This window comes from Mastacembelus armatus, chromosome 11 (assembly GCF_900324485.2).
Source record: "Mastacembelus armatus chromosome 11, fMasArm1.2, whole genome shotgun sequence".
Classification (NCBI taxonomy): domain Eukaryota; kingdom Metazoa; phylum Chordata; class Actinopteri; order Synbranchiformes; family Mastacembelidae; genus Mastacembelus; species Mastacembelus armatus.
Window position 1 is genome coordinate 14648511 of NC_046643.1, and position 19128 is coordinate 14667638.

At 41.7% G+C, this 19128-nt stretch overlaps 1 protein-coding gene across 4 annotated transcripts; it reads right to left on the minus strand.

Annotated features, from left to right (window-relative positions):
• Window positions 1-1419: 1419 nt before the first annotated feature.
• Window positions 1420-18529, minus strand: cgnb (cingulin b). 4 transcript variants are annotated; one of them, XM_026300996.1, is made up of 20 exons: window positions 18405-18529; window positions 13058-14217; window positions 12862-12956; window positions 12706-12769; window positions 9994-10091; window positions 9670-9802; window positions 9374-9586; window positions 7791-7939; window positions 6861-6981; window positions 6376-6588; window positions 6077-6175; window positions 5161-5418; window positions 4895-5065; window positions 4615-4797; window positions 4425-4514; window positions 4208-4291; window positions 3987-4105; window positions 3661-3769; window positions 2656-2819; window positions 1420-2420 (listed from the first exon to the last, which is right to left on the minus strand). In XM_026300996.1, exons 2-20 carry the CDS (start codon window positions 14210-14212, stop codon window positions 2309-2311), a joined length of 3630 nt encoding a protein of 1209 aa, XP_026156781.1. In that variant the 5' UTR covers window positions 14213-14217; window positions 18405-18529; the 3' UTR covers window positions 1420-2308. The 4 variants fall into 4 exon arrangements, with proteins under 4 accessions (XP_026156781.1, XP_026156782.1, XP_026156779.1 ...); XM_026300997.1 differs by having other exon boundaries at window positions 4636-4797; window positions 9365-9586; XM_026300994.1 differs by having other exon boundaries at window positions 9365-9586.
• Between the last annotated feature and the right edge of the window lie 599 nt (window positions 18530-19128).

Consider the following 19128-nt stretch of genomic DNA (forward strand, 5'->3'; position numbering starts at 1 on the left):
TGACTGTAATGTTGTTGCTCCCTGTAACACGGGTTCCTCTTAATTAGTTTGTGCCTTGCAGAGGCTCATTAGAGTCATCGTAGATTTCACTCACTCCTGATGAGGTGAAAAGTGTGTTGTGTGTCTATAGTAGCCGGTACAAGGGATTTTGCCTTAAACTATGTTTTTGAATATTGAAGATTGCTGACTGACAATCTACGAAACTTTCCTTTGGCAGTAAAACCAGAGCTGTGAAGCCAGCTGCAGCGGCAGAAGCAGGTTTTGATCATGTATTCTCTATACCCCTGTATAAGTGTGAACTTGCCTCAGGTTTATTGATATTTTAAATTGGTTTCTGGTGCAAAGTAAAGTTCCAGCATATATTAGATTTGCTGTCAATCACTCTGTTGCCTATTCCCACATAGGCTCCACTTCTGTTCTAGTAAAAATTCCCGACTATCATTTTTCCAGCAACATTAAAATTGTGGAGCTGTAGCTTGAAGCTCCTGGATCAAAAGGAGCCAAAATCTCTTGATTTCTCAACAACCTCCACTGTAAAGCAGATGATGACTTATTCCACTAATCAATAGATTATGCTATGATGATATCTCATGTAAATCTACCTTGAAATGTTCTTTTTCTCAATTTTATAGACTAAGCCATGCTTTTGTAATTACAGTTTTAATCTGTCTGTTTGCCCTGTTTGTTCACAGAGAGGTGGAAGTGATGGATTACAGGCTGAGTGAAAAAGCCATGAAAAATGAATTAACCGGTACTGGGTCCAGGCCTGCCACTAGCTGACACTCCTTCCATGGAGACACATGCAAAGCAAGCAGGTATGATGTAATGGCCGCACCCCTGAGATCAGATGGTCTGTGTGGCTCTTACAGATGCAGTGTAGAGTGCTCACATCCAAAAAACCTTTGCATTGTCAATGAAACCACAGTTAAATTTTGTGTTAAATTTGTTGAAAGTACAGTGTGGGGATTTTTTTTCCTGCTGCTGCCTTCTTGTGGTTATCACACCTAAAAAATAAGTCTGATAAAGTGAGCTTAAGGGGATTCCACCCTGTTTAGGCTTGAGCTTATCTGTAAACCTAGTAAAACGTCTACTGCTCTGTAGGTCACTTTGACCTCTGTTTCTTTTAACAGGGCATGGAAAATATATTTTCTCTCTGGATTTTCATTCCACTGTCTTCAATTTGATGAAAAGAGTTTTTCTCCTTTAGGATTCGCACTGTTCTTGTTTGCACAGCAGAAACCACACTAAAAAAGTAAATTACATTGAGATAAACATAAAAATAAGGTGGTGGCCCCTTAGCATATGGGATAAGATTCCAACCATATACTACAATGTCCCTGGTTCAAATCAGACAAACGTGGAAATCTAAGCTAATTATCTTTCAATATCAATGTAGAAGAAATACAATCCCAGTCAAAGCACTGAAATACTCTTTAAATCATTAAAGCAGCATATAAACACAATACACACAGTGACAGCAGGAACTGAAAATTACAATGTGATGCTCATTTTCAAGGCGTTTGAGTGAAAACATGCACATCGATCAGGCTAAATACACAGTATTACACAGATTAAAGTAGAAACATTTTTAGGGAGAAGATTAATCTCTGAGAATACACAGTGTTCTGGTGTGTATATGTGATTGTCTTGGGTTATAGGTATGTCGTGCTAATACATTGTAAAAATATAGGCTCAGTTTAAATGGTCCATCATGGTCACATTCAAAGGTAAGATATAAACAACATTACATCTTTTTCAGTACTCGATAAAAACATGACAAACAACACTGGTAAATGTAAAGTTTCATGCAAAAATATTGTTTTTTGGTTTAAAACAGTTTGGAGTCTTTGCAAGTCTTGCAAAACAAGTAAGATACATTGCTACTGCATGATCTCGTTGGATAAATCATGCCACAGTAATGTGCTATCGTAGTACTGTCATGTAACTATGATCAATACGTAATCATACAGCAGAGTTTAAAAATACACATATTAAAACCTTTTATTTCTAACTGCTGCTATAATTCTTTTCTACAGCATAACAGAGAAACAGAAGAGCTTAAGAGATAAAACCTGACAGTAGCAAGGCAAGCTGAAGGCTCAATAATACAATCTGTCTCTGTTGAACTGCTGCACTAAAAATAAAACCAAGCACAACTGCAAGGTGAGTCTGTAGTGCATGGCAACCGAGTCCTTGATGTCCTGAGTACCTTCCTCTAACAAAATCGTACGTTTCTGCACTGAAAAATCTCTTTTTGTTTTTTTTTTTTTTAAATAGTTTTAATCTTCCTCTAGCTGTTGCTAGTCTGTCAGTGGCTGTCCTTCAGCATGGATGGGATGTTGTCATAGAAACCATCCTCGTCCTCAGAGCTCAAAGTGGAGGAGCCCAGAGCTACACGATGTGTCTGCTGTGACTTCCGCCTGAGAGAAGCAAACAGCACTGTTTTCATATATTGCAGCTCAAGTAATAGAGGCATGTGTTCTGTTAGTTACTATACACTGCCACCTAGTGTAAGGAAGAAGTCATTTGTTTGTGGAAGAGTGAAATTCTTAGATATAAACTTAACATATTTGACTTAATATATTCGTGATATTCAGCAAAATCAAAAGGCAACATTCTTTGAGTAATGGGAAAACATATTAATGCAAGTCTTACTTTAGTTCGGCCTCCAATGCTGTGACTTTGGCATGTAGTGTTTCCTGGAGTTCCTGCTGCTCCTCCAAGTCCCTGAGACCCTTCCGACGAATTCCCTCCAGGCGCTCCACCTCTCCCTCGCTCTCGTCCACCTGTCGTTTCAAGGCCTTCACGCGCAGAGACAGCTGAGGACAGAGAGGGAGAGGCAAGGGGGTTAGAGGGGGAACAGAGGAGGTCATGGGTGAAGATGTGGGAGAGGAGGGATTGAAGCCAGACAGACCAGATTAAAGGCATAGGTCTAATGGGCCTGTGGGTTTGTAGGGAAGCAGCTATGGCTACACAAAGAAGGCCGAGGTGACAGAGTCAGGTTGGATTAGGGTCAGGAAGAGTGCAGGTGAGATTAGTCTTATGTTGATGAAGCAAATAACATATAGATAATTCTTACTGTATCATTAAAACTTTATCAAGCAGGCAAATTAGTATGAGGCCAGACTTACAGGAAAATATTTGACACTAAGAGTGAAACAGTAGCTTTAGGTTCCAGTCTGGTATTTAGGTAGTAAATATCATAAAATAACACTAATTCTTTTAGCATTTGAGCTGCACAAAATTTAAAGGTGCAATATGTAAAATATGAAAAATTTAGTGGCATCTAGTGGTGAGATTGCTCCATCTAGAAACAGTGTTTGGTTTGTCCATTCTGGGCTACTGTAGAAACATGACATTCATTTATGAACACTATATTCCACTACGGCTAATAGATCCCAATAAATATTACACAAAACTTTAAAAGTAAAAAAGACACATTTTAGTTTCTAGTCTCTGTGCTAAGCTAATCTCACTGGTAATATATTTATAATTATCTTATAAATATGATATGGATCATCTAACTTCCAGCAATCAAGTACTATAAATATAAGAGATCAAAATATCTAACAAATTCTTTGGTATAGCTCAGATTTTAGTATCAACATTTAGTATTTAACAGTCAAACACTAAACAAAGCATGTAAAACTTGTTTGTTACCTGATCTCTCTGCTCAACATGCTGGCTTCTCTCCTGGTCTAACGTTGCGGTCACCTCCTTTAGTTTTCTCTCCATACGCCTCTGAGAGGCCTGGATAGTGGCCTTCTCTCTGCACGGAGAAATTCAGAATTTGTATTGGAAACTTTCTGTAGATATGTTTTGTCTTCCCTGGCCCTGATGAAAGTTGCTTTATCAAAATACAGCTTTTCAGTACACACACACAGTACAATTGTGGACAGTGTGTGAGAGCTGATTATTGTCATTTTAAAGAATAAAAAGATCCATATAAGCCCATTTTTAACTTGTCTAATCGTCTTTGGTCCTACCTTTCTTCACTGAGCAGTCTTTCCTCCAACTCTTGGATTTTGTTCTCCAGCAGGGCGATTCCAGCTGAGGGCCGAGGCGGTCCATCCATATCTGCCAAACGTGTCCTCAACTCCTTTACCTGGGAGGAGAGTGGTGCATTCAGGTACATCGCCTACAGATCGCCTACAAAAAATCAGCTCTAATTGTTTTTGTCTCCAGGCACTTTCTAAATGGACAGTACCTGTCTCTCAATTGCACTCTTGTCCATCTCCAAGTCATGTCTTGCAGAGCGCTCCTGCATCAGCTCTGAACGGAGCTGGTCCACCTGAGAGGAGAACGCAGTGATATGAGAAAAGAAGGAGGAGGCAGTGTAAGTGAATATGTTATCATTTGACATTATGCAGAAATGTCTCCTGCTTTTTTTTTTTAATGTGTGTTCAAATATTTTCATGCAGCACCTGATCTCTGCTACGTGTGATACGGTCGTTCAGAAGCTCCACACTGCTCCTCTCCTCATCCAGCTCAATCTCTAAAGTCTTAATTTTATCCTGTGAAAACACACACACACACACGTATTAATGAGGATATCAAGTAGTTGTTTTTACCCTTTAGCTGAATTTGCTGTCACCACATTCCTCAGGACCTGACCTTTGGCCCTTGCAGGCTCACCTCCAGGCCCCTGATCTCCCTGGTGCGGTCATTGTGGATGCTCTTCTCTGATTCAAGTTCACTCTCCAGGTGTTTGAGCCGATTGCTGAGGAGGTCCCGTTCCAGCTGTGCGCTATCTCTCTCCTCACTGCACAGCAGCAGCTCCTTCTTCAGACGGGAGACCTGACAAAAGCAAGGTGTAAAAAAACAGAAATAAGAAACAGTGGTCTTTTTTTTCATTTAAGCACATTTACATTCCTTTTGCTTTGCATATCCTCACCTCTTCTTGCTGGGCCTTCAGGTTGCTCTGGGCCCTCTGTAGCTCGGCCAGCCTGTCTTTGCTGTTGCGTTGCGCCTCCAGTAGGTCCTTCCTCGAGCGTTCCCTGTATTCATCAAGCTGTGACTGCAGGGTGGCCACTGACTGACGGGAATCCCCCATCATCATCTCCATCTATTTAGTGGAGGAGGAAGAAAAATAGAAATGGCAGTGAATGACAATACAGCTGTACATCAGCAAATCAACATGTTGATCTCACTCTCACACACCTCTTTGTTAATCTTCTCAAGGGCCCGGTCCAGCAGCCTCTTCTGCTCCTCAAGGTCACTCTTGCCCCTCCTCAGCGCCTCCCTCTCCTGGTCCCTCTCCTCCAGGCGCCGGGCCAGCTCGTCTCTCTCCTTGCTCAGCCGGGTAACTCCTCTCTTGGCTTCCTCAAACTGCGCCTTCAGGGAGCGGTTCTCATCCTCTAGAGCTTCCACTGCCTCCTCCGCCTCAGAGCTCTGGGGCATGCTGGAGTGAAGCCTTGTCTACAGAATGAGAAAATATTCACTGATGGACACGTGTCTGTAACATGTGGATTCCTTCCTGTGTTTTTCTATCACACTGTAGGAAAAAGGCATTTCATCTGAGTATTAGACCATATCTACACACACCAAAAGCTGTTTGTACTTGTACTTTTGTACCTGATAATTTGCCATTATACTCTGCTATGATATATATGTTATGGAAAATAGGAGGAGTGGCAGATATTACATTGCTCCAAGTCCATTCAAATTCAAAGTACAATGGGAACCGAGTCTCTGTACTTGTAACATATTTGAACTTATTACTGCATCCAAATGTTGGGCCTAAACTTTACTCTGACATGTTAATTTGTAGTGGGTTTGCATGTCAACTGATTCGTGCATGAATACACTCTTCACATGGTCATTTCACATCAAAGTAACAGGATTATAGCACTTAAAGCTGTAGCACTTATAGCTGTAATACACATGGAGTACAATGCACATCTTATGCAAATTTATCTTGGACGGATTATTTGCTGAGTTTTTCTTTGTTTCTAATTTAGTTCACATCTCTGGGTTGAAAATAGCATCTGTGTGGGAGGCCATTTCTTTTGTTCTTGTACAGTATGCATGTTTACATCATTTCGTGTGCATGTGAGTGCACAGCTGTGTGCAGTACCATGCGGGCCAGCCTCTCTCTGAGGCGAGTGTTTGCTTCCTGGAGCTCCAGGTTGGTGCCGTAGTCCACCTCAGTCTTTCCTGTAGATCCAGCTGTTGACTGTAGAGAGAAGTCGATCAAAACAGAGAAGAGGGAAAAATAAACTACGATCATGACATAAGACTATATACAAGAGCACATGTATTAATACAAAAACTACAATCTTTTATTTTGTGCAAAAAAATCTATATCAGTGATGTAAAAGGTTTTTCTATCACCAAATATCCTTGTTTTTTCATAGAATCCAGATGATGCTTCACCTCCTTTGCCTTCTCCAGCTCCTTCTCCATCTCAGCCTTGTCTTTCTGTGACTGCTCCTTCAACCTGCTGATCTCAGACAGAAGCTTGGCCTCTTTCTCTCCACTCGCTTCCTCCAGGGCTTTAACTGCCTCGCTCTTCTTCTGTAACTCGGCCTTTTGTTTGTCCAAATCAGAGCGAGCCTGCTTCAGATCGTCACGGCAACGCCGAAGCTCCTTTTTCGGATAAGTAATCAGAGATAAATAATGTGCGTGCGAGAGGAGTGGGTCGGAGTGCATAACAATGTGTTACAGTACAGAGCAGGCAAGTCTGATTGTGTGCACAGGAAAATGAAGATCAAAATGAGAGACAATTATATAAATGTAGTCCAAGGAAGGCCCACAGCCACATTACTACTCTGACAGATTTAAAAAAAAGGAAATGGAGATGAGTAAGCCTTTGCATTTCACCCACATAGCGAATATAATCTGTGTGGAACGTGAATTACCTCTGCTAAAGAACGATTATCATCAGACGCAGGGATTTGTTCCTTCACGGGGAGAAGTGAGCCCTGAAGATCCTTTAACTTGCCTTCGATTTCTCCCTTCTCTGAACGGGATTTCAGAAGCCTGTCAGAAAGAAAGTGAATCTTAAGAAACAAACTCTTGGGTGCTCCACTGTATATGCTACTGTATATGCACACACACCGCAAGACCATAAAGCACAAACGCACCTGCACACACCAAACATAGCAGTGACAAATGATTTGCTTTAAGAATGACATTGGTTGGTTGGGTTTTAATATCAGCTGATTCCTGTTAGTAAAGATTCACCAATCTAATAATCGAAACATCGTCACCAAATACATAATCCACTTTGATATATGAGCTTTTGAAGTGAATTTCAGAAAAGTTCTCAAGTATCTCAAGTTCTGACTGAAACTAGGGTGAATCTACTCAAACCAATCACAGCAAGACTGAGCTTCCCTCTCACATTTCACTGCTGACGTGCTGCCTGCTCCTGCCAAATGAAAAGTCAAGTGAAAGAGTGCATGCATTAAAAATAACTCAAGAGAAATGTAATCTTACAGCAGTGAATCAAACGCAGCTCTTACATTGTCTTTTCTCTGTATGAGACCTTGAATACCGTGACATTATTCTAAAAAATGTCTGATGCTACACCTGACGTCCATGTTTTTGAACATTACTAAGTTGTGTGGTGTTTTTAACAATGAAGCTAGATTTTAAAGACTGCTGATGTGAGAAAACTCTATACAATAAGACACAGCTTCCAGTGGTAAATGTTTGAAATAGTGTAGTTTTTTTGGTGACATCATGTTATTTATCCTTAACAGCTCACAAATGCGGCTGATGCTGATATTTGTTTGCCATTTATTTCTGTGTGGTGGAACTAGAACATATTTTATAAGGACGCTAACTCTTCTCTGGTGTTGCTCAGCTCCTGTTTGGCAGCCTCCAGTTGCGTCTTCCACTGCACCCCCTGATCTCTGCAGCTCTCCAGCTCTTCCTCCAGGGTCAACATGGAGGCGTTCACCCTTTCCCGCTCCTCCTCTATCTGCTCCTGAGACTGACAGACAATGCACACACAAACCATCATCTTTAGGCCTGTGGGATCAGTGTGTAACACAGGCTTATTCCTCCTATGAAACTACCCGTCTCATTATTATGGCATGTAAGAGCGATGATTCACACACCCAGATCTATCACATTTTGTTTTAACTTTCAGCACTAGGGAACAGAAAAGCAGAAGATACCTTTCATCTAAATAAGCAAGTAATCATCTTGTAAAAAAAATACTTCTACATAAGAAATAACACTGTAACATATCAGACGAGAACCAACATCACAAATATTACTCCAACTACTTTTTTTTTTTTAATCCTCCTCTTGCCACCTCATCAACAGCTACTGACAACCTGTCTGTGGATTTCCTGCTTTCAGGCTGCATGTTACTTTTATTCTTGACACCTCTGTTAATGTTTCAGAATCTGCATAATGATCTATTCCTGTATATGTATACGCTTCGTATTTCTTCTGCACCATATCCTGCAGTAGTCAAAAAATAGCGCACTGGTAGAAAAAGAAATTCGGCTGGAAAAGTTTTAGACTGCAATCACAAGGAGCGAAATTCTCTTTTATAACTATCCACACATAGCATGACCTTATTTGCACCCTGACTCTGCGTTTGAAGATTGACTGTATATTGACACATGAAACAGAATGACAAGTCAGAGCCTGGGTGTATAATAGGCAACATCAAAAGAACAATTAAGGAGCACCTTAATAAGGCATGCAGGACACACAAGCTGCCTGACAGGTATTAGCTGAACATCCGCGCACTACATCCAAAATGTTCTGACTGTTTCTATCTTAAGAATGCATTAGCACACTCAGATGTAACAAAAAAAGTGAAAAAGTCTGAGGATTAATAAGAGAAATATTCATTGTGGTTACTGCATTACAGGTTCTGCTGCTATAAATCCTTCCTCGTTAACTGTCTTTTAATCTGCAGGTTCTTAGCTTGAAACAATATCATGAGAAAAATTAACTATTCTTTCTACACTTTTGTCTGTGTTAGTTCAGTGAAATAAAAGTTACAAAACTGACTTTTTTTTTTATTCTGCTGATTAAAATAAAATCTTTTCTTACAGTGAGTGAAAATTCAGGAGCATTTATAAGGCAGCAGATAGTCACACAGATATCACAGAGCTCACAGCAAACAACATGGATATTTTTATAGGGGTATAACTGTTGCTCAAGTGACAGATTCATTGAATGTATCACTATTCCTGTTGTGCACCATGGAGCCCCATTTAGCTGTTCAAAAGTCCCTCATGGTTTCTCTCAGTGGCACAGTTTTTATTCTCTGATTTGAATCATTTTTACTAATAGGCTAAGCCACTGGTGGATTAAAATTCAACCCCTTTGAGATCTATTCAGAAAAGCTGAGCTTTAGCTTATCAGCAGCAGAATAATGTTTTGTGTGATTTACTGTGTCCACCTTTGTGACCTGTTCCATGGTCTTTCTCAGATTCTCCATGTCCTGGCTGTACTGCTCCCTCAGAGACTCCATCTCTCTGTCGTGGCACTCCACCTCCTCCTTCAGAGCCCCTTTCAGGGCCGTCAGCTCCCGCTCCCGCTGGTGGAGCACCTCCTCCTGGCGCTGACGTAACATGGCGGCCTCAGCCAGATCTGCATGCAGAGTCATCACATCCTGTAGAAAGAATGGATTAAGCAGGCAGATGGTACAGTAGAAACGGAACGATGTGTTGTGTGTATTGTGCAGAGTGAAAGTACCGCCTGCAGAGAGTCTGAGTGAGGTGAGTTTTCTGAAAGCCTCCTCAGCTCCTCCTGAAGTTCAGCCAGCTGATCTTCCTGTAGCCGCAGACGAGACTCAGCCCCCTCTCTGGCTATTCGCTCCTGGGCCAGTCTGCAGACACACACACACACACACACACATTATTAATATTGCAACACCACATACACTCATTAAGAAACTAATCAACCAGGCATTAGTGAAATGATCCTCTGAGAAAAAAAGCCACAGGAACAATAACTGAATGCTTATTGTTGTCTGGTAAGTGCACTCACTCAACACAAAACACACACACACGTCCTTACTCATTGTGTGCCTGCTGCAGTTCTTTTTTGCAGCGATTGAGTTGCTCCTGAAGTTCTTCAAGGCTCCCCTTTGGTATGCTTCCATCAGACCCTCCCTTCTGCACACAAACACACACACACAGACAAAGTGTGGATGAAACTGAGGGTGTGACACTGAGAAAAAGGACAAAGACAGGGCACAAGACATAGAGAGCATAGCCAGAGGCACAGTACAGTGTGTCACTGTCAGACTTGGAAATACATACTGCTCTCTGTATTATAATGAAGTGTAAAAGAAAGAACTCTGTCTTGGATTCCCCGTCCTAGTTTCTGATAGTCAAAAATTTTTTTTTTTTTTTTTTTTGAGAGAACAGGCCCTTCGTCATCAAAAAAGACAATCTCCACACAGAAACAACCGTTTCTGACAGGCTGCAGGGGAGCAGAGCCAGAGCAGCAGCTCATTCGTCGCCCACTCCACTCCGCCGCTCATCAGGACCCCCTCTCACTGAAAAGGAGCGCACCCTTCCCATGAAGTCTCTTATCCTCCTACACACTCATTACAGGGACGCACACAGAGACAGAAAACACAGACAAAGCGAAGATCACGGACGGTTCTGCTCCTCTTCTTCCTTATCGGTGATAGATTATGAAGATAGGTTTGGCCCAGAATTGTTGTGTTTCATCTCCTCCCCTGAAGTGAAGTCTATAGATAATCCCATTCTGGGACATTTCAGGTCCTCACAAAAACAAAATGAACAGATAACATAATAACATTACACAGAACATGTAAAATAAAAGATTACATTAGTAGTCATGGCTGATGCTAAGATGATGTGATTACATATTGCAAATTCAATTCAATTAATGCCTAAAATAATAGCTGGTTGCATCTTGATGGTCTCTAGTCCAGTGGTTCACATCACTGGGGTCAGGATATGTCTGCAGGGTCACTAGATAAATCTCAGGTGTCGTTAATGGTAGAATACAAAAGGAAAAGATGTTTTTGTTACTGAAAACTAGGTTTTGTCTCTTTTGTCTCAAACTTTCTTATCTTTGTTTTTTTTCCTTCATAAATTACTCCATAACCAGACGATTTCAGGTTTCTAAAAACTACAGAGCCACATGCATTAGTGAGAATGTGAACCCTGCTTCACATAAAACTTCAAAATGCAAGAAATCCTCTGAAGTAAAAAGACTAAGCAAGAATCAGTAAATATATCTGAACATTGGATATATGACAAATGCCCCAAAACAATCTCTGGATGAGTCCTTCACAACATGCATTTATCCTACTCTCATCTTGTGTTCTGGGTTTACACAGACAAAAGCAATTTTGGTTTAGAGGCAGAGCTGGAGAAAATAGCCTGAGGTGAAAGCCAGTGTATAATCCTTCACTGTGTGGTTTGAAGAGCCTGAGATAACTGCTGGTTAAAAAACCAGCCACTAAATCTACTGAAGCAGACAAGTTAACATCATGAAAACAAAGGGGTTTTATTCAAGACTCATCGGAGAAGGATCTGTCCCATCCGGCAAACCAACCCCCGGCTGGTGCAGAGTTCCAGTCCAACTCAATTATTGATGGCTCTCAACAACTGCGCCCTCAACACACACTGAGCCCTCATCACACACTGAGCCCTCAACACACACTGAGCCCTCATCACACACTGAGCCCTCAACACACACTGAGCCCTCATCACACACTGCGCCCTCAACAGCTTTCCTCTGCAGGTCCATCGTTGCCAAGAGACAAGACGGGCAAATAATTCACAGGCAGCCATGGTCACAAACACACTGCGAAGTAGATAACAAAGGATCATACATAATCAAGTGCATGTAATATGAGAAGGTAGGGACACAAAGGGATAACTTCTGTATGTAGATTTATGCAAATTAAAAGGAGGTGGTGTGTTCACGACCATAAAAACATGGCACAGTCTATTTTAATAAGAAAAGAGCAGAAGTGGCACCAGAACTGACAGGAATACTCGGCATGCCCCTTCATTTGCACATTTTCTGGCTTGCCAAAAGAAGATCCTTGGAGATAAAGTGATTGAAATGGAAACTTAATACCCTCAAAAAAGAGAACAGGTTGCCAACCATCTGTTCCATTATAAAAACTGTTCTGTTGAGAAGTAGACTCTCATCCCAGACACCGTTACTTTCCAATCTTTTGTTGGGCCAATATTCTGAAACTAGGGGTGCCATTATGAATCCATTATAAATCCTGTCCTGTTATTAATACAACAATGCATTTCTTATTCTATTCCATAATTTAATTTACTTGTTCTTTCTCTGTCTAAACAAAGCAACTGTGACTGTGACCACTGAAGAAACAAACTAGACATAATGCTTGAAATTAGTGAGCTTTACAGGCGCTAGTTTGGGGATTTCGCTTCCTTTTCTTGATCCACACTAGCTGTTTCTCCTCTTTTCCAGTCTCCATGCTAAGCTAACTAGTTTCTGGCTGTAGCTTAATATTTACTGTACACAAATGACATCAATATTTATATCTAACTTTGTGAAAGAAAACAAACAAACCCAAATGTCACACATAAGATGTTTAAATGCAAAAATGTCACAAGAGAGGAAGTGGGACTAACCCTAGAAGAACAACTAAGTCATCTCCTTTAAAGAACTGCTGCTTTTCACACACAAAATACAAAATGTAATGCTACAATATAATCCTATATTTGTCTAATACATGAATATGTGTGTTTCCGCGTCTTGTCGTACCTTTGAACTGCCATCTGAGTTGAGGTTGATCTGTCTTTTGAGGGATCCACCACTTTCACCGGGGCTGATGAGAACAGAGGATCAGACTGGAAAAACCCTTGTACTGTAAAAATGACTCTAACCAGGCAGTGCATCATACTTGCTTATTTTATTTACCTCTCTTTAAGGATGTTTTGAAAATCTTGCTTAACTTGAGCTTCCTCCCTGCCGATGATCTCTGTGCTTTGACTCTGCTTTCTTGGAAGTGTCTCCTTCAAAAATTGATTTAAGTTAAAGTGAAGACGACAGACACAAAACAAAGAAAATGTAGTACCTTCAGATAGCTCATAAGCTCCCCATTACTGGTACTTACAGGCTTTTTTGCTACAGTTGGAGGGGTGTCCTTAGCAACAAACCTCCCTGGTGACTGAAAGCTTAGCTTGGGCACCTCGAGTGCTGTAACCTTGGTAACAGATGCAGGTTTCCTTCCCAGGCTACCGCTCACTGGGGCAGATGATGTCCACAAATTGGAGGAGGCAGACTGAGGGGCAGCATAGGGATTTAGAAGTGGAGAATTAGGAGAGGGAAGGGAAACCTCTGGTTGGACAACTTTTTCAGTATCAAGACTTCTGGACCTCCTGCGTTCGTCAAACCTGAGCCTCTGCCTCACTCCGGAGCGCCCCCGGGTTTGCGGGGCGCTCTCTGGTGTCCCACTGTTGAACTTACTGATGAGCTTGTTAATGGGAGCCAGGGAGTCGGTGTTGATAACTGGGGCGGGCGTCTCGTCAGTTGATGTTGGAGGATTTGGGAACAACTTTGAAGACAAGTTTCTCTGTGTTTTCCCACTGTATCTCCCCAAAGAGCCCGTGAAACCAGAGCCAGTTTGCGTGACCCCTCTGGGTCCCACATTGTTTGATTTGACTGGTTTGAGCCCTGCTTCATTATACTTCTCTTGACTGGTCCAATCTCTGCTTTTCTCTGCTTCACTGGTTGCTGCTTTGAACTGAGGTTCAGCTTTCGGCCTTTCCACCTGCCCCTCTCTTTTAGCTCCACCCTCCTCCTCCCCTTGTGTTCCTGCTTGACCATCCCCTGGGGGTCGCTTAAGAGGGCTCCCGAAAATCTCCCCATCCTCTTCCTCCGGTGGAGATACAGGGGAGCGAACTGTGTTTACAACAGGACTATAGGGATTTGCAAATTCTACTGGCTCTTTACTAACTTTGGGCAGGCTGTTGTAAGGTGAAGGTAAACCTGTGCTGGGAGTGGGACTGTTTAGTTGGACCCCATATGAGTCACCTTTATCACCATCTTTCAAGACCACATAAGGCTGTCCGGAGATTCCCTGGACCCGCACTGCCACCCCGTATTTATTGGAAGTGGGAGTTGCGCTGTTGTTTACTCTGGATTTCTCAGGGTAACCCCCTCCGGTGTCATGGAGGTCATTGATGAAGCGGATCTGAACACCATAATCCACAAGAGGCTTCCTGTCAGTGGATAGACTGCTCATGTTCACTTCCTGGTTTCTGTGCATGCAGCCTAGTCAGACAGGGAAGGGAAAACAACAGAAATGCAAATCAGATGAATCAGTCAAACAAAGTTTAAAGACAGTGAGACGGCTCAACATGAAAGTTTATGTTGCAACCTTATTTTATAATCTATTCCACAATACACACTCACAGAAGACTAAAATCAACCTGACTCTGTGTTAGCCATTGTGCCAAGACGCACCCTTGTCGTTTTTGCTCTTGCCATTTCCTCACTTAACAAAAAGTAATTCTTCCCAACTCTGATGCCTCCTTTTAACCTCTGCCACTCCTCCTTCATGCCCCTGCTCTGGGCTTTTTTACATAGTCACTTTGGTTCAGCTAAAATATCAGATTGTAGATCATGATGAAGCTGTCCATTTCTCTTTCTGTCCTACAGGTGAAATTCCATCTCAACTGGAACCTATTACCAAATGTGCCACTACTGGGCACTACTGAGAACCACTTTGTGCAGGTTGAGGCCTACGTTTTCCTGAGGGTGTGTCCGGAAGGCAGAGAAAACACTGCTGGATCAGGAGAACCTTCACTTACAAAAGAATGTTAATAACCACACCATGATTATGGTTTCAGCCAATAATTACTGAGAAAGAGAAAACAAGTAAACAGACAAAGGGTTTCCTCATTTACTGAATTTCTTTAAGTATTTCTTAATGTATTTACCATATGTCTTTTTAATTCTGATACTGGAAAAACAGGGGAATAAGGACTGTCTGTCTGTGTGTGTGTGTGTGTGTCCAGGTGGTTGACATGTAATAGGTGACTAGTTTTACACTCCTGGTGGCCACAGTAGCAAATGATCCTCTGATATTGTTAACAAATATGAAGGAACATTCCACAAATTTTACACATGACGATCACTTTACTAATCACAGGCAACCTTGTGATAATAGTAAGGGCTGTATAATTTCATGTTCCTTAATTAAGCTTCTAATTCTGCGTCACTGAAAACGTTGGATGCAGCATTTTTGGAGCCACCTTGGGGACTAAAAGTCAAGATATCTTCTTGTCTGTTGCTTTGCTTTTGATCCATCTTTTAAAAAATTCTCTCTTGAATCCAGCAACTACATGCAAACGTGATACCAAATGACTGGCATACCTCTTTAAATTCAACCAAATCTTTAATGCTGTTTGAAAATTTAATGTCATTTTCATTACTGATTTATCTGCACATTAATATTTTGATCACGGTTGAGTCTATTAAATGTCAGAAAACAATAGTCCAGTGTGATTGTGTTCAGATTCCTTGTTTTATCTAACCCTGAGTACAAAACCCAGCAATGTTCTGTTACAGTACACATAAAAAATAAAAGAAGAAGAAATCACATTTGAGAAGAACATATGTTTGGTATTTTTGCTTCAAAATGAAGTGAACTGATTAAACTGATGGCCACAATATTTACATATTAATTTTCAGAGCCAGAAGTTTAAAAACTCAGTCAGGTAGCACGTCCTTCTTACATGCTCTGAGAATGACCTTGGTGATAAACACTATGCGACTGTGAATACTGGTCCTTTAGTCCAGGCTCTGTGGAGCATTAAACAGTAGGGGCTATGTCAGGAATGGACCTCTTCTCTTTCTGTCTCTGCTTCTCTGCCAGTTTCCCCTGACATCAGACTTCAGAGTAGAGTCACTCAAGCGTAGATGGTTTACTTTCAGCTGTGCAGGCACACACATCAGCTCAAGCATATGCAAACACACACATAAATGCAAGGGTGTGCACGGACACGTGCACAAACTTGCCGTGTATTTGGTAGCAGGTAGCCGACATAATTAGCATCACTCCTTTCAGTATGTCTAAATGTCTGTAAGTAATGGTAATCATGTTAATACACTTTAGTTACTCTAGTCACATTATGTCTTCACATGCAGGGAGTGTTATTGCTCCTTTCTTTGTATTTAAGCTCTGTTAATGCTGAGTTTCACTACCACACTCCAATCCCAGCCTGTTTCCTCACCTACAGGACATGCAGATGTGAGTCTCACAGGAATTAAAACGTAACCTGCTCTAACACATTAATGGTTATAGGGTAACACACAAGCACCTCGACTAGTAATGAGGTCAGATTAGTGAATCAAAGTCAGCCTTTGTCCTTCCTAAAACATTCTTAGGATTCCAGGCGCTCCCTTTACAGTCGGCATTGCTCGTGGCTTGCATTTGTATAAAAAGGACAGATTAAGAGGAAACTGAGAACTAGGGCAGCATCAACTGTAAAGCCTGCACATGTGGAAAACTGTCCACATAGGCAGTAAATAAAAAGAGACTAATTAAAAGGCGACAAAATGGAGACTATAAATAGAGTGCAAAATAAATTAATTCCCCTGTTCTAACATAATAACAAGCAACCAGCAGACAATGATGCACAATGGACCTCAAACAACAACCTGAAGGTCAAAAAACGGCCTCCAACAATTGGAACATCTTCCTTGTTCAAATAAAAAAAAAAGAAAAAAAAGAAATGATTGTTGAGTGTAACTGTTGTCAAGGTGCTCAGCCCTCAGCTGCTGATCACTGGCCGCACACTGAAGGCTCCCAGGTGTAAACACGCTCCTTCGGTAAATACAGATACCAGCAGAGGTTCAGCTGTTCCACACGTTCAGCAACCAATAGCTGAGCACTGCTGGGTGACAACTGGTTCACCTCCTCTTGTGCTTTTTCTCACTTGTCACAGGAATAAGCAGTGTCAACAGAGACAGGAATGTCACCGAACAGGCCTGTCTGCCATAACTCTTCTCTTTTTGCTCACCCAGCAGGCACCTCTCGGTTTCCTGTACCCTCCAAGGCCTCTAATCACACAGCTGATCTTCAGCTTTCTCCCCTACTTTACCTCACCCAGCAGGACCACATTTTAGGAACAGAAAACATCGAGTGAAAACAGAAACAGAGCTACTCGGTGCATTTTGATATTCTAACTATTTTTTCAAGCTAAATTTGGGCTTTGAATCTAATTTAAACTAGAACATCAAGAACATTGTGATGGGGATTTTTCATTAGTTGTCTGACAAAAAAAGGCCCTTTTCAAATGATATTCAGGATATGGCAAATACACACATGGTTACACAATATAGCCAAATTAAAGGGATGTGCAGATATTGGAGTAGATATATAAAACAAACATACATAAATAGTTTGGTTAGTTTTTAGTATCATCTGCTTGGCCTAAATGACTTTGGTAAGAGAGAACAGTAACGTATTTAACCATGCTGGGACACCAGCTAAAAACACATCCATCCTTGGAATAAATACTGTAGTATTTGTCCTTGGGTGAGTATAGTAAATGTTTAACAATCTATTGTAGTTACCAGTGTTGTGGGCTGTGCCTCAGCACAGGTTTCAGGTCAGGACAACAAAACCTTTTAACAGCTGGTGGGTTATCGATTGTAAACTGATGAAGGGGACCGTCATAAAACTTATCTCACTTTTCAGCCAGGTTATTTCCAACCTACACAAAGCCTGCATTGTTTCTTTGGCAGGCATGAGATTGTTTACTCAGCTTGATTCGTGAACTAAATAACGTGGCTTTCAAATTCATATCGATGCGTCAACTCAAAGACACTTGAGACAGGAGGAGCCATTAGAGCAGAGCAACCGCTTCAGCACCTGTGTGCTCCTGGATTAATTGCGTCACACACACCTATCCGGTCAGTCAGGATCGGTGCGCATCGAAACCACCGGGTTGTTTACACGGGGCGGTGGGACCACGAGCCGAGCGACAAGATAAACAAACAACCCACGCTCCTGTCTACAAACGAGACGCGTCCTACATGTGAAGCCTTTACCTGCCAGAGTAACCTCTCATGTCCTCTTTACGCAGCTCAGATCCAATTACACAGACACAGACACACACACACACAGATGCATCAAACCTTTGCAGACACAACAAAAGGCTTTTCCTGCAAAAAGCGCATTTTTTTCTCGGTGATTATCATGAGCTGAAATGCTGAGCAGGAGGAGACAGCTGCCAAATCCAATCACAAAGCCACAGGTGTCCATCCCTGCTTACACAAACCCTATTAAATGCCCGCTCAGCAAAACACAGAGGAACACATACAGTATTACTCTCTCTCTCTCTCTCACACACACACACACACACACAGCACTTTCACCTTTAAAATCCCACAAAAGTAGATGTACAGTAAAGAGGCAGCAGCTGTGTGAACAGACTACTTCTATACTGCACCTGCAAAGACGCTTCAAATGCCGAGATGTTGGTTCTTCCACAGTCAGGGGTCCTGTGCCAGCCCCGACAGCAGCAGCTCGGTACAGTGCTGGTAAGATGAGAAGGTGTTACTCAATGAACTGAGGACACCGGGAAATTCTCCCCCGCTACCAGCGCAACCTGTTGCCAGAACATCGGACAGCGACAGTCCCGCCTCAGGACCGCCTTCATTGGTGGAGGCTTCCGAGGCGGCGCCTGCTGCGGACTCATTTCCATCCGCCCTCACGGGTTAAAACACTGACTGACACTTTTCCACAAGAGTTATGGCTAATTATTTCTGAATGCAGCCAGAAATGGACTGTAACACACAATTAATACTCACGAATACAGCAGAGACTAAACTAATTAACTATTGAAAAGAACAAACTCTAAAAATGAGGACAATATTTTCACTTTGTAGCTGTTCAGATTTAACTTTGACCATTAATTTGAGCTCTTTTCGTCTCTATAGTGCCAATATATGCCAATAATAATGTGGAACATTAGTTAAAATGTCTCTTTGCATTAGCTAAAATATCCAAATAATCTCCTTATTGAAGACTCCTAGAGACAAAAGATAAAGCTTAACATATGTTGAGTTTAAATTTGAATGCAAGTAAATATGTATCATTGATACTTTATGGTCTGTATCTGTGCAACTATTCCTCATCTCTTTTGCATGTTTGGCTGCCCTGCTGTGCACTGA